This window comes from Neolamprologus brichardi, chromosome 14 (genome assembly GCF_056152115.1).
Source record: "Neolamprologus brichardi isolate AB-2024 chromosome 14, ASM5615211v1, whole genome shotgun sequence".
NCBI classification, from domain to species: domain Eukaryota; kingdom Metazoa; phylum Chordata; class Actinopteri; order Cichliformes; family Cichlidae; genus Neolamprologus; species Neolamprologus brichardi.
This window is the reverse complement of record NC_142117.1, coordinates 17,893,000-17,908,746: the sequence shown is the minus strand read 5'-3', so window position 1 is coordinate 17,908,746 and position 15,747 is coordinate 17,893,000. Positions and strand designations below refer to the sequence as shown.

The 15,747-nt window shown below is 35.1% G+C and overlaps 1 protein-coding gene and 2 long non-coding RNA genes across 4 annotated transcripts; 1 reads left to right on the top strand and 2 right to left on the bottom strand.

Annotated features, from left to right (window-relative positions):
- Positions 1 to 291: 291 nt before the first annotated feature.
- On the top strand, positions 292 to 4,664 carry LOC102776667 (sodium- and chloride-dependent GABA transporter 2-like). The gene is made up of 12 exons (XM_087851506.1): positions 292 to 406; positions 546 to 633; positions 1,253 to 1,385; positions 1,495 to 1,629; positions 1,701 to 1,804; positions 1,901 to 2,025; positions 3,063 to 3,175; positions 3,249 to 3,386; positions 3,537 to 3,639; positions 3,892 to 3,992; positions 4,069 to 4,239; positions 4,504 to 4,664. The coding sequence occupies exons 1-12, from the start codon at positions 307 to 309 to the stop codon at positions 4,570 to 4,572; spliced, it is 1,380 nt and encodes a 459-aa protein (XP_087707632.1). The 5' UTR covers positions 292 to 306; the 3' UTR covers positions 4,573 to 4,664.
- Positions 4,665 to 6,000: 1,336 nt separating this feature from the next.
- On the bottom strand, positions 6,001 to 9,252 carry LOC148098854 (uncharacterized). The gene is made up of 6 exons (XR_015719984.1): positions 9,176 to 9,252; positions 7,970 to 8,043; positions 7,605 to 7,723; positions 7,385 to 7,512; positions 7,204 to 7,298; positions 6,001 to 6,626 (listed from the first exon to the last, which is right to left on the bottom strand). It is a non-coding gene; the product is annotated as an uncharacterized LOC148098854 (long non-coding RNA).
- A 2,550-nt stretch (positions 9,253 to 11,802) lies between these two features.
- LOC148098853 (uncharacterized) lies at positions 11,803 to 15,040 on the bottom strand. Of its 2 annotated transcripts, XR_015719983.1 has the most exons (6): positions 14,987 to 15,040; positions 13,758 to 13,831; positions 13,433 to 13,551; positions 13,213 to 13,340; positions 13,039 to 13,133; positions 11,803 to 12,430 (listed from the first exon to the last, which is right to left on the bottom strand). It is a non-coding gene; the product is annotated as an uncharacterized LOC148098853 (long non-coding RNA). The 2 variants fall into 2 exon arrangements; XR_015719982.1 differs by lacking the exon at positions 14,987 to 15,040 and having other exon boundaries at positions 13,758 to 14,094.
- Between the last annotated feature and the right edge of the window lie 707 nt (positions 15,041 to 15,747).

The following is a 15,747-nucleotide window of genomic DNA, read 5'->3' as shown; positions in this document are numbered from 1 at the left end:
CTTGCCTGGTAATGAACTAATCATTTGATTCAGGTGTGTTGACACATTTTGTATTAATATTTCGTTAATACAAATATTCAATATTGATATTTAATGCTCGTTAATACAAATATTTAATCAGAGCATTATGGTAGCAGCTTACTGCATTTACACATTTAGTCATGGTCAAAAGGAAGTGGTGAAAGTGAAAATCAGAAAGAAAGGAAACAACAAACAGTCTGAGTCATACGTAAATTGCCGTATACGTATAAATGTGGCCTTTCAGGCATTGGCTATGGTGGACAACTAATCCTCTTCTACACCTGTATGACCTACATCATTATTCTGTCCTGGGCTTTGCTCTACCTCGTGTTCTCCTTCAGCTCTCAGCTCCCCTGGGCCTCTTGCAACAACTACTGGAACACAGGTAAAATGCAAAGATTGTATAGCATGCTAATATTTCTTTGGTTTATGGTACTTATATAGGTTTTCCATCTTTGTCTCAGAGTCATAACGTTTGGGTAGTTTAAACTATTGTCTAGCCACTTTTCCCACCATCCTTTCAGATGACTGTGTAGACTTTTCAACAAAAAATGAAACTCCTCACTGGACCAACCAGACTAACTGGACTTCAGCAGCCACTGAATTTTGGGAGTATGTAGATTAACTGAACATACCAAGTTTTACATATATATATGTATATATATACACACACACACACACACACACACACATACATACATACATACATATATATATATATATATATATATATATATATATATATATATATACACACACACACACATATAGATAGATAGATAGATAGATAGATATACACACATACATATACATATATATTATATATACATACATATATACACAGCGCTGGGGAGTAACGGAAGACATGTACCGGTGTTACATATTTAAAATACTAAATATATTCCGTTACAGTTACTATTTAAAAAGGTGGTATTCAGGATACAGTTACTTTGTTGAAATAAAGGGATTACACGGTGATCTTTTCAGGCAGGCATAGCCCTAAAGAATGTAGTTGTAAAAAGCTTGTTAATATAAAAAGTATTCCAAAGTATTCAGAATACGTTACTCTCATTGAGTAACATAACGGAATACGTTACAAAATACATTTTGGTATGTATGTATTCTGTAATCTGTAGTGGAATACATTTTAAAAGTAACTTTCCCAACACTGTATACACACACACACACACACACACACAAAATGTAACTTCTGCATTTAATTGACTTCGAGACGACGAGTGCTGGCGATCTCAGGGGGCATTGAGGTAATAGGTAGCATCCGATGGGAGTTGCTGTTTTGCCTCATCGCTATGTGGATCATCTGCTACTTTTGTATCTGGAAAGGAGTCAGGTCTACAGGAAAGGTATTTTTATAGCTGCAGAACTGTGGTCAATAACGATATTCAGGAGATTTATATATGGTACATATTAATTAAACATTTTAATGCCCTCAAATTTTGCTTTTTCCCATAGGTGGTATATGTCACAGCTACCTTCCCCTATGTAATGTTGTTAATTCTTTTGATTCGTGGCCTCTCTCTTCCTGGAGCATTAGAAGGAGTGATGTTTTATCTTCTGCCTGAACCCTCACGACTGATAGACCCTCAGGTACAAGCTCCAATCTCTAACAGTGTCTAATACAGGTGGACAAGTGTAATACTGTTGCTTTGTTGGAACAGGTGTGGATGGATGCTGCAAGTCAGATCTTCTTCTCCTACGGTATCGGAGTGGGTGTCCTAACTGTGCTGGGAAGCTACAACAACTACAACAACAACTCATATAAGTATGCTGATCATTAATGCGGATAGTTTCAGTATTAAAATTCCCATATTACTAAATGCCGTGACTGCACTTTGCACTTTGTTTTTGTGATTTGCAGAGACTCTCTGATGCTGTGTTTGCTGAACAGTCGTACCAGTGTTGTAGCTGGTTTTGCTGTGTTCTCAGTGCTTGGATTCATGGCTCATAAGCAAGGTGTTCCTATTGCAGAAGTGGCCGAGTCAGGTATATATCTTAAACATGCAATCACATCCTTCTGGAAACATTTTTAAATAACTTCAACACTTTATTTGAAGTTTTACACTTCATTTTGAAGAATAATAATAAACTATATTGAATGATTTTTTTGCTTATTAACATTTCATGTAATCCCATTACTTTTTTCAAGTATCGAGTAAAGTAAGGGATTACTATTGCAAAAAGGTAAAAGGTAATTAGATTACTGTTACTTTCCCGTAAGCACGCTGCATTACTGCGTTACTAAAACCGTGATTTTTTTGTATGTCCATGCAGCGTTTAAAGCGTGGAAGTACTGACCTTACTTTGAGTTTGATTCCGTAAAAAATGACAAAAACATTAGCGTCCGCTGTTCACTGCGTGGGAAGAAAACTTCTTTCTACAGCAAAAAAACCCCTAAACTTCCGAGCAAGCACCGAGTACACTGCCACGGAATGGGAAATTCGCAATTCAACTCGTGGATTCTTCCACTGTCCACTGCGGCACACCTGCACCAGGGCAAACCTTAAATTTTTGCTTGATGCATAAAGTTAAAAGATTAAAGCAATAATTGTTTAAATATATAATAAAAAAAAATTTAAAAGAGACTTTTTCCATTTGATTACATTTTATATGATGGATTAGCCAGAAAGTAGAATTGGGCTGAAAGATCTATTGCTTTACCACCTATTCAGATTGTTAATCATGTTTTTAAAAAGTAACTAAGTAACTAATTACTTTAGAAAATAAGTAATCAGTAAAGTAACGGGATTACTTTTCGGGGGAAGTAATCAGAGATTAGTTGCTGAGGGGGGGGCGAGGGGGGAAGAATATTTTTCTTGTAAAACGAAGGGGGGCCCAGCAAAAAAAGTTTGGGAACCACTGCCCTAAGTCAACATGAGCAGGCACAGGTAAATGTTTAATTTTGTGCCTTCCCGCTGTCATATTACATGGTACAACCTGTACAAACTAACACAGAACCATTTGACTCTGGCTTGCATGTTTTGTCTAGAAGGAGCTTAGTGTTCCGTCATGTTGTGTTTCAGATCCAGGCCTGGCGTTCATTGCATACCCTCAGGCTGTAGCCATGATGCCCCAACCTCAACTGTGGTCCATCTGTTTCTTTGTTATGCTCATTCTCTTGGGTCTGGATACACAAGTAAGACACACACAGCTTTGGAACTTTGCATTTATGCTTTGCTATTTAAGTGTTTTGTCCATTCTCTGCACAGTTTGTTAACATGGAGGTGGTGATGACGTCCTTCACTGATATGTTTCCCAAAGTGTTGCACAGGACCGGCCACAGGGAGATTTTTCTCCTTCTCTTCTGCCTGATATGCTTCTTCTCTCAGCTTGTCATGGTTACTGAGGTCTGTATGTAAAGTATCACTGCCAAAAAATGTTTTGGAAATGTATGTGTGGGTCTGAAAGAAAATATTAAACATTACATATCCTAATTTTCAGATTTTAGTAACAAAACTAAATGCATACAAAATAAATATCTGTGTCATTGTTTCTAGGGAGGGATGTTTGTGTTCCAGTTGTTGGACTACTATGCTTGTAATGGAGCCTGCATCCTCTTTCTATGTGTGTTTAAAACTCTGGCACTGGGTTGGATATTTGGTAGGTGTGCTCTTCTTTTTATATCTCACACTAATGATGTCATAATGATGACATGATCAGGGAAATGTTCTCATATATAGAAGCAAATCTTGCAGACACTTGTGAGGACATTATAATGGAGTCTTTACATGACTGATTATGAGTCCTTTGGCTGTCATTTGACGTTTATGTGAAAAAAATACATCCATGATGTTCCATTGACACCAAGTGTGATCTTTATATGTTGTTTATTTTGTTTCTTCTCCTATTAAGGGGTAGATAAGTTATATGACATAATAAAGGACATGACAGGGACACGAGCCAACTACTTCTTTAAACTCTGCTGGCTCTACCTCACACCACTGGTCTCACTGGTGAGTTGGGCTTTAAATGCTAAGATGTTAACACAAAATTCTCCACCAACTAAACCATCTCCTTTTGATTTCTCAGGGCTCTTTTATATGTTCTTTAATCGAGTACCAGCCTCTGACCTTAAATCGGTGGTACATCTACCCATCCTGGGCATATGTGCTGGGGTGGATACTGGCCCTCTCCTCCATCCTGCTTGTTCCAGGATGGGCCCTGTATAAGCTGGGCACTGGGACTGGGACCCTAAGTCAGGTGGGATGATTGTGGTATAAGATTAAATACAGTGTGGGAAATAATTATTTTACCCCCTTCTGAATTTGAAAGTTTGTTCACTTAGAAAGAAATGAACAAGCTTTATTTGTGTTTTAACTTTAAATATATATTTAAATAAAAATGTATGGTTTTCATGTTTACTGGGTAATTTTAACAAAATAGAAATTATTATAATGATAATAGCTTTTTAGAATTGTTATAAAAGTTTTAAATAATGACCAAATATTTTTCTCCATTTTGTAGCGTTTCCAGCATCTGTGCCAGCCTAATCTTGAAAATTTAGAGACCCAAGAGAGGGAAACTGAGTTATAGATCATCAGAGAACAGAGCAGTAGTACACACACACACAACTGATACAAAATGTAATCTGATCCCAAAAACACCTACAAGTTGGAGCTGAAAATGATGTCACTTTCTCTGTTTTCCTTTACATTCTTTCTCCTTTTTCCACTTTTGTACACATTTTAGTTGTTGTTTTTAGACAGATGAGCTCAAAGTGGAGAGTGGAGAATTCAGAAAAAACCAAACAATATAGCAGCACACACACCTCATACCAACTGTCAAGTGGTGGAGAGATGATGATTCCTCTTCCTGGCACATGCTGATTCATGCAAAAGGAGAGTGATCTCAAGCACAACAGGAAATCTCCAGCTGAAAGCTGAAAAATAAAAGAATCAAAGTGTTACAATGGCCTGGACAAAGTCCTGATATCAACCCAACTGAATTAATGTAGCGAAAATATAAGACAGCTGCCCATAAACAGATGTCTGCAAATGTCAATGAACTGAGGCAATGTTGTAAAGAAAAGTGGACCAAAATTCCTCCACAATAATGTGATCTGCCTTTGCAACTGATGCCACAACTGCTGTTGGGCCAGTGGAGAACAACACCTATGTTTGTGTTACAGATCTGAGTCATTAAAAATGAAAATGCTATTGCATTTTGATATCATATTAAACATCGCACTAAGTGGACAGAATTATTTCTGATATGTTTGTATTGTTAATTTTTACTTTGAGTGTCTGTAGAGGAAAGCGCAAACCTGGGAATATTCCACAAGTTAATTTAACCTTAACATCAACACAATTGATAATTGTATTTTGACAGACATGTTAATGGCACCTATCAAGAGAAATACATGCAATAAACACACTGCAAAAACCCACCTCCTTAATACTAGATAAATACACTTATTTTTGGTGAAGTTTTGCTTAAAACAAGTAAAATTATCTGCCAGTGGGGTAAGTGTTTTTTTCTTATTAAGATTTCTTGAAATAAGAACAATATCCAGATTTAAATAAAGCTAAAAATAAGTATTTTACACTTATTCCAGGCAACAAATCAGAACATTGAAACTTAAAATAAGCTTTAACCACTTATTCTAGGGAACAATTAGATAGTTAAATCTTAAAATAAGCCTTACACACTTATTCCAAGCAACCAATCATGGCAATTGAAACCTAAAATAAGATTTAACCACTTGTTCTAAGCAAAATGTTGAAGAAATTAAATCTGAAAATAGGCATAAAACACTTATTCTAAGGAACAAATCAAGGCAAATAATCTAAAAACTAGTACATTAAATCATTTTAAAGATCTTAAAATAAGTTAAAAAATAATAGATTGTAGTCTAAATCTTCTTAAATTCAGTGAAATAATCTGCCAGTGCAGTAAGATAATTACACTTGATAAGAATTCTCAAAATAAGAAAAATAAAGCCAAATTAAAGCAGGCAAAGTATACTGTGTACATGACCTTTATTGGAAACAAACTCTCCAAACAGTAACAAATATTTCAGTGAATCATAGTACACAAAAATTTAAAGACACATTGTAAGTGTAACATTGTTATTTTGTGTTCCTTTTAGAAGTGCTAAACCAGTTAGCTACTCAACATATAAAATGTAATAAAAAGAGCGTTTGCAATTTTAAACACAATTTGCAGAACAGATGTGTTTAAAGAAAAAAGTACTTTGTATTACATTAATAAGAATAAAAAAAAGAATTCAAGTGTAAATTGCAACTTCAAAGCTATCAGGCAAAACCTTCCAACACAGACCTAAGTTACATCTTGCTCAAACAGCTCTACGTTTCAATAAACATTCCTACAGCCTGCCATGACTTTTTTGTATGAGCCTGTGGTGTCTTGCTCATGGATTTTGTCCTTTAACACTTCAGTCTAAATGACAGACAGAAGCGTTGCCACACATTTAGGATAGGTGAGATGCAGGGTGTAGTAGTATGCCATAAGATACAGCAAACCTTCTCCAAGGTCATCTGTGGTCAAATGTGGTGATGAGAGTGGTTCCAACTGCAATAAGACAACGGGACCCTTCAAAGAGCAGAACGGGGCTGACGCTGGATCTTCTGTTGGCAAAAGAAAAACAAAGACAAAAATTGTACAATGTACGGAGAAACTCCAAAGCTATCAGGGTAGTTCAAATACTTAACCACAAGTATGTATTAGACTTAGACTTCACTTTATTGATCCCTTTGGGGTGCATCCTTCGGGTGATACATGAATGATGACAACCATAGATCAGATGCGCTACAGACCATATTAATGTTATTTTTCTTTAGATTGACAAATACTGTATAAATATATATATTCATGCCATTGAAAAATGTAATAAATTCTGCCTCATCACCATTAGGATTATGTCTTTACACACTTTAGGAAATGACAAAGATACTGCACCTGTGATAGTTGAATATGTAATTATTTCCATTTTGTTTTTAATTTCTTTATGATTTTCTTTATTATTTTTATTGAAATTTTTTTTATCTCAGTGTTTGTGCCATTTCAGATTTCTGCACACCTTTTCCAAATATAAACTACATTGTTGGAGGACTTGGCATGGATAAAAAGGCCATATGCCAAATAAACTGTTAAAGTGAAGGCTTTACGGGCATTATTTGATAACAAATATGAAGAAACACAGACCTGAAGGACATCAATCAGTGCTTCACTGGCATGTCCCATCTTCTTGGGTGGTGCAACTTGTGATGGGAAGAAAGTTGGTAGTGTCCTGAACAGGGCTATGAAAAGAACAGGAAAGAAAGAACTAAATCAAATTTCAGTTAAATATTCAATATTATTGCCATAATTGTAATCTTTCACTTACAACTGTTGTCACCAGAACTGCTCCTTGGTGGCAAAAGCATGTTTGATCCACCACTTGAATCTGCATCATAATCTTCTCCCTGGTCACATGGTGAGATGTCCATGAGACGCCTTTTCTTTAGTCTCATCCTAAATAAGAAAACGAAAATAGTTATATTACAGGAGTCCTAAACAAAATGTGTCGTGCTAAGTGTTTTTAAATCAAAAGCGGCAAAACTTGCCTCTTTGTGAACTTGAGCCCACAACTGTTTCCTCCTCATAAAATTTTCAGGCCCTGGAAGCAGGTCCCTTAAATCATCCCTACTGAGGGTGTGGAGCAAGACCTCATCTATGTCTGCAGCTGTATATAAAAGTCAGTAACTTTCAGAAATGTAAAAGTTGTACATCTCTTTAAATTTATACATTTCACTGTTCAAAAAAGGAAACAATTCCAAATTGTCATTTTGTCAAATGCAATTAAATGTAATTTAAATATTTTATTGATCTGACAACATAAAACTGATTCTATGTACGATCACTGTCAGTGTGTGCAACACAAAATTCATTTAGACATTAATTTGCATAAATATGCATATGCTTGGCCTACCATTTAGAACCGAAAGGCTGCAATCATCCAAACCCTCCATGATTTACTGGTGTAGCTTTTGTCAGAACTTTTCCCTGAGGAAAGAAAAACATATGTTTGGGTCAAAAAGAAAAACTGAGTCAAGACACCACCTGCCATGGATCCAAAGTCTATGCAATCAGACACATGGATAAGGTGCAAAAGACAGACCAAGTAGAGCCTGTGTTAATTCAATGGTTAAGTCTTATAAAATTGCTCACTTAAAATTTATGACAAGGCTATTCCAAACTAGTTTTCAAACTAAAACTAATAGTGCCCAACTGCTTGTCAAATCATTCAACAAATGACCACAGCTCAGATTAGGCCACTTCATCCATAAGAAAAAATGTTACCTCGGTTCAGCAAGGTTAAAGTGACCTGATTGATATTAATAGTTTACAACATAAATAATTGGAAGCAAGTTCACATCTTCTCCAACTTACAAGTTTATATGATTAATCATAATCTGTCGGAAATGAGGCTTAAAGTAAATCTATAGGTAAAGATGTCTTTCATAAATGTGCATTATTTTATTCCCTTGTGTTATCTTTAATTTCATTACCCAAACTGGACTTGCAAAAAATAGTAAAATAATAAAATTTGAATAAACTCATGTTGGTTAAATGTAATTTTGGTCATAAAACAGTTAACTCTTGATGACTTAAGTAAATCCTCATTTAAGTTAAATATAGATCTGTCCAACACCCCTTTTTCATAACAAAAAACAGCATTGTAAAGTTATGAGCCCGATTGCGAGATTTGTCTCAAACCAGTATCGGTCCTCACACCAAGCACAGGGCAGACAGAGAGCACGCGGCTTAAGAAGGAAAAAAAAAAAAAACACCGCAACTTTTTATTTTCCGTGGGTGGGAAACACAAAACGGACTTTTGCAAAGGCGGATATCAACTGTAGTTCTTTTGTCATATAGCTATGTTAAGTATATTGAAAACGAAACTAAATTTACCTAACTAGCACCATTAATAATTTTAAACTATCACTGCATGCTAACAATTCAGCATACTGAATGAACTAAGCTAGCTAGCTGGCTGGCAGTTTTGGCTAACTACCCATTGGTAGTGAACTGATAATACTGCCTCGGTAAAACTTAATATTTGACCACAACTGATGTTACTACAGTAAGTCAAAGCTAAAAGAACCCGAAATGTTTGTAAGCAAAAGTTAATTACCTCAACAGAATCCAGTCCGAACCTGCTCCCTCGTGTCCTCCGATTCAAACAGTGAGATAATGGACAGAGCCACTTGAGGGCAGCCAGGGGGGAGGTAGTGTTACACATTTTCGTCTGTGTAAAGCTTGTAAAACGTGAACATAACATGCATAATGAACCTGCATTCGAAAAACTAATTTTAACAAATAACCCATCAATTACTATGACTGTTGTAGTCGTCTTTACAATTACATTACTACACAAGTTAAATGCAGACTTGGTATAAACCACCCCTTCAAACTTGGTATTGACCTCTACTACTCTGCCCGCCAAGAACTTCTTTCAGGTCTTTTCCCCAAACAAGATGGCGTGTTGGAGGTGTGGGATTTGTTTTGTTTTTGTTGCCTTAACAGTAAAGTCTCTTTTGAGCCATATTAATACAATTCATAGCAGTAGTCCAGACTTTTGTGTGATATGTGGGATGGTTGTACCGAGGAATACAGGAACCTAATCTAGTGCTAATACATTATTTAACTTTTTAATATGAACTAGACTATGGAACACCAAAGTGTTAAAACGTGTCATTTAATTTTTATTTTACATTGTGTACTTTTATAATATTTTATTAAATATTTATTTCACTATGATTCTTTTTTGTAATAATAGAAACATTTTGAGACACTTTAATTTTAAGCACCTGTTTAAGCAGCAGCCAATGAGCGTTCAGGTCCCACCCTGATTGCTTGAATAAGAAATTCAGTTGTTAAATGACCTCAAATAAATACACCATTATGAAAACCCCCATTATGAAACAAAAACAGACTTTGGGAAAAAGAGATTTTGGAATATAAATTCATCGAATTTAATAAAATGTCTCAAAAAATGTTCTATAATTCATAAAAAAAAATTTAATGCTACTTTAGCTTCAAGTGACAACAGATTAAAACAATCCCCTGGACAAATGCTGATATTGATCAAGATTTTGCCATTCTTTTATCAAGTTTATTTTTGATTTAATTGAAATTGTTAAAATACTTTTTGCCCCAGTTGTGTCTTTACAAACTGTGTCCAAACTAAAAAAATGATAGAAGATTACATGCTGCATCTTCCCTCTCAGATTATTGCCCTGGGACCTGTAATTTGTCATACGTGTATGAAATCGAGTCTAAACGCAGTTTTTTTAAAAAAAACAATGGTCAGCCAAATTAAACTTTAAGAATGTGTGCAAGTCTCTTGTAAACCACAATCAGCTGCTGGAGTGTTGTCAAAGTGAAGCAGGAACTGAGCATCCAATATTTATAAATGAGAAAGGACTAGGTCCTGTATCAGAGGTTGCTAATATGGAGTTTTTGGTGATTGAAGATGCTATACATTATGCCGTTAGAGTAAAGTGGCTTATTTTACATGGTAACAAATACATCTGTGACACGTCTCAGGTCTAAATATACCTTCCAATGATTGACTTTCTTATTTCAAGGAAAAAGGTGAATGTTTCTTATTTTAAGATAATTTTTTGTTTTACACTCTATCTAAAAGCTATTTTTGCTTGAAATAAAGGTGAAATGGTTCATTTTTAGATTTACAGACTAAATAAGAAAAAAAAGGAATATATACTTAAAACAAGTCTAATCATCTAACACATGAGACTGGGAACTAGTTTGTAATGTTCAAAACAAGATGGACAAGATAATCTGGCTAAATTTAAGACAATAAATCTTGTTAAGCTACAAGAAATTTGCAGTGCATGAATGCTCTGTGTGCACACTGCTGAGAAAACATGGGGAGAGAAGTTTTCATTGTGTCTGATCTGTGTAGAAGTTTGACTAAAAGCCTGAAACACTGGAACCCACTCTCCACACCTTTAAAAAGAAAACAAGATTATTACTTATGGGACTTGGGTGTGGATTCTCTAGTTAACCCCTCTTTCTAATCTTCAATTCTGCTCCATATCAATAACCCCCCCCCCCCCAATAATCCTAGAATAAGAATATTGGTCAAAAGACCAAGTTTTGGCACTGCACCCAAAACTTTAAGCCATCCAGTTACACCAGTCTTCTACACTGCAAAAACCCACCTCCTTAATACTAGATAAATACACTTATTTTTGGTGAAGTTTTGCTTAAAACAAGTGAAATTATCTGCCAGTGGGGTAAGTGTTTTTTTCTTATTAAGATTTCTTGAAATAAGAACAATATCCAGATTTAAATAAAGCTAAAAATAAGTATTTTACACTTATTCCAGGCAACAAATCAGAACATTGAAACTTAAAATAAGCTTTAACCACTTATTCTAGGGAACAATTAGATAGTTAAATCTTAAAATAAGCCTTACACACTTATTCCAAGCAACCAATCATGGCAATTGAAACCTAAAATAAGATTTAACCACTTGTTCTAAGCAAAATGTTGAAGAAATTAAATCTGAAAATAGGCATAAAACACTTATTCTAAGGAACAAATCAAGGCAAATAATCTAAAAACTAGTACATTAAATCATTTTAAAGATCTTAAAATAAGTTAAAAAATAATAGATTGTAGTCTAAATCTTCTTAAATTCAGTGAAATAATCTGCCAGTGCAGTAAGATAATTACACTTGATAAGAATTCTCAAAATAAGAAAGATAAAGCCAAATTAAAGCAGGCAAAGTATACTGTGTACATGACCTTTATTGGAAACAAACTCTCCAAACAGTAACAAATATTTCAGTGAATCATAGTACACAAAAATTTAAAGACACATTGTAAGTGTAACATTGTTATTTTGTGTTCCTTTTAGAAGTGCTAAACCAGTTAGCTACTCAACATATAAAATGTAATAAAAAGAGCATTTGCAATTTTAAACACAATTTGCAGAACAGATGTGTTTAAAGAAAAAAGTACTTTGTATTACATTAATAAGAATAAAAAAAAAGAATTCAAGTGTAAATTGCAACTTCAAAGCTATCAGGCCCAAACCTTCCAACACAGACCTAAGTTACATCTTGCTCAAACAGCTCTACGTTTCAATAAACATTCCTACAGCCTGCCATGACTTTTTTGTATGAGCCTGTGGTGTCTTGCTCATGGATTTTGTCCTTTAACACTTCAGTCTAAATGACAGACAGAAGCGTTGCCACACATTTAGGATAGGTGAGATGCAGGGTGTAGTAGTATGCCATAAGATACAGCAAACCTTCTCCAAGGTCATCTGTGGTCAAATGTGGTGATGAGAGTGGTTCCAACTGCAATAAGACAGCGGGACCCTTCAAAGAGCAGAACGGGGCTGACGCTGGATCTTCTGTTGGCAAAAGAAAAACAAAGACAAAAATTGTACAATGTACGGAGAAACTCCAAAGCTATCAGGGTAGTTCAAGTATGTATTAGACTTAGACTTCACTTTATTGATCCCTTTGGGGTGCACCCTTCGGGTGATACATGAATGATGACAACCATAGATCAGATGCGCTACAGACCATATTAATGTTATTTTTCTTTAGATTGACAAATACTGTATAGAAAAAAAATAAAAATAATATATATATATATATATATATATATATATATATATATATATTCATGCCATTGAAAAATGTAATAAATTCTGCCTCATCACCGTTAGGATTATGTCTTTACACACTTTAGGAAATGACAAAGATACTGCACCTGTGATAGTTAAATATGTAATTATTTCCATTTTGTTTTTAATTTCTTTATGATTTTCTTTATTTTTATTGAAATTTTTTTTATCTCAGTGTTTGTGCCATTTCAGATTTCTGCACACCTTTTCCAAATATAAACTACATTGTTGGAGGACTTGGCATGGATAAAAAGGCCATATGCCAAATAAACTGTTAAAGTGAAGGCTTTATGGGCATTATTTGATAACAAATATGAAGAAACACAGACCTGAAGGACATCAATCAGTGCTTCACTGGCATGTCCCATCTTCTTGGGTGGTGCAACTTGTGATGGGAAGAAAGTTGGTAGTGTCCTGAACAGGGCTATGAACAGAACAGGAAAGAAAGAACTAAATCAAATTTCAGTTCAATATTATTGCCATAATTGTAATCTTTCACTTACAACTGTTGTCACCAGAACTGCTCCTTGGTGGCAAAAGCATGTTTGATCCACCACTTGAATCTGCATCATAATCTTCTCCCTGGTCACATGGTGAGATGTCCATGAGACGCCTTTTCTTTAGTCTCATCCTAAATAAGAAAACGAAAATAGTTATATTACAGGAGTCCTAAACAAAATGTGTCGTGCTAAGTGTTTTTAAATCAAAAGCGGCAAAACTTGCCTCTTTGTGAACTTGAGCCCACAACTGTTTCCTCCTCATAAAATTTTCAGGCCCTGGAAGCAGGTCCCTTAAATCGTCCCTACTGAGGGTGTGGAGCAAGACCTCATCTATGTCTGCAGCTGTAAATAAAAGTCAGTAACTTTCAGAAATGTAAAAGTTGTACAACAATTCCAAATTATCATTTTGTCAAATACATTTAAATGTAATTTAAATATTTTATTGATCTGACAACATAAAACTGATTCTATGTACGATCACTGTCAGTGTGTGCAACACAAAATTCATTTAGACATAATTTGCATAAATATGCATATGCTTGGCCTACCATTTAGAACCGAAAGGCTGCAATCATCCAAACCCTCCATGATTTACTGGTGTAGCTTTTGTCAGAACTTTTCCCTGAGGAAAGAAAAACATATGTTTGGGTCAAAAAGAAAAACTGAGTCAAGACACCACCTGCCATGGATCCAAAGTCTATGCAATCAGACACATGGATAAGGTGCAAAAGACAGACCAAGTAGAGCCTGTGTTAATTCAATGGTTAAGTCTTATAAAATTGCTCACTTAAAATTTATGACAAGGCTATTCCAAACTAGTTTTCAAACTAAAACTAATAGTGCCCAACTGCTTGTCAAATCATTCAACAAATGACCACAGCTCAGATTAGGCCACTTCATTCAAGAAAAAATGTTACCTCGGTTCAGCAAGGTTAAAGTGACCTGACTGATATTAATAGTTTACAACATAAATAATTGGAAGCAAGTTCACATCTTCTCCAACTTACAAGTTTATATGATTAATCATAATCTGTCGGAAATGAGGCTTAAAGTAAATCTATAGGTAAAGATGTCTTTCATAAATGTGCATTATTTTTATTCCCTTGTGTTATCTTTAATTTCATTACCCAAACTGGACTTGCAAAAAATAGTAAAATAATAAAATTTGAATAAACTCATGTTGGTTAAATGTAATTTTGGTCATAAAACAGTTAACTCTTGATGACTTAAGTAAATCCTCATTTAAATTAAATATAGATCTGTCCAACACCCCTGTCTTTTTCCATAACAAAAAACAGCATTGTAAAGTTATGAGCCCGATTGCGAGATTTGTCTCAAACCAGTATCGGTCCTCCCAAGTTGCACACACAAACACACCAAGCACAGTGCAGACAGAGAGCACGCGGCTTAAGAAGGAAAAAAAAAACACCGCAGCTTTTTATTTTCCGTGGGTGGGAAACACAAAACGGACTTTTGCAAAGGCGGATATCAACTGTAGTCCTTTTGTCATATAGCTATGTTAAGTATATTGAACACGAAGCTAAATTTACCTAACTAGCACCATTAATAATTTTAAACTATCACTGCATGCTAACAATTCAGCATACTGAATGAACTAAGCTAGCTAGCTAGCTGGCTGGCAGTTTTGGCTAACTACCCATTGGTAGTGAACTGATAATACTGCCTCGGTAAAACTTAATATTTGACCACGACTGATGTTACTACAGTAAGTCAAAGCTAAAAGAACCCGAAATGTTTGTAAGCAAAAGTTAATTACCTCAACAGAATCCAGTCCGAACCTGCTTCCTCGTGTCCTCCGATTCAAACAGTGAGATAATGGACAGAGCCACTTGAGGGCAGCCAGGGGGGAGGTAGTGTTACACATTTTCGTCTGTGTAAAGCTTGTAAAACGTGAACATAACATGCATAATGAACCTGCATTCGAAAAACAAATTTTAACAAATAACCCATCAATTACTATGACTGTTGTAGTCGTCTTTACAATTACATTACTACACAAGTTAAATGCAGACTTGGTATAAACCACCCCTTCAAACTTGGTATTGACCTCTACTACTCTGCCCGCCAAGAACTTCTTTCAGGTCTTTTCCCCAAACAAGATGGCGTGTTGGAGGTGTGGGATTTGTTTTGTTTTTGTTGCCTTAACAGTAAAGTCTCTTTTGAGCCATATTAATACAATTCATAGCAGTAGTCCAGACTTTTGTGTGATATGTGGGATGGTTGTACCGAGGAATACAGGAACCTAATCTAGTGCTAATACATTATTTAACTTTTTAATATGAACTAGACTATGGAACACCAAAGTGTTAAAACGTGTCATTTAATTTTTATTTTACATTGTGTATTTTTATAATATTTTATTAAATATTTATTTCACTACGATTCTTTTTTGTAATAATAGAAACATTTTGAGACACTTTAATTTTAAGCACCTGTTTAAGCAGCAGCCAATGAGCGTTCAGGTCCCACCCTGATTGCCTGAATAAGAAATTCAGTTGTTAAATGACCTCAAATAAA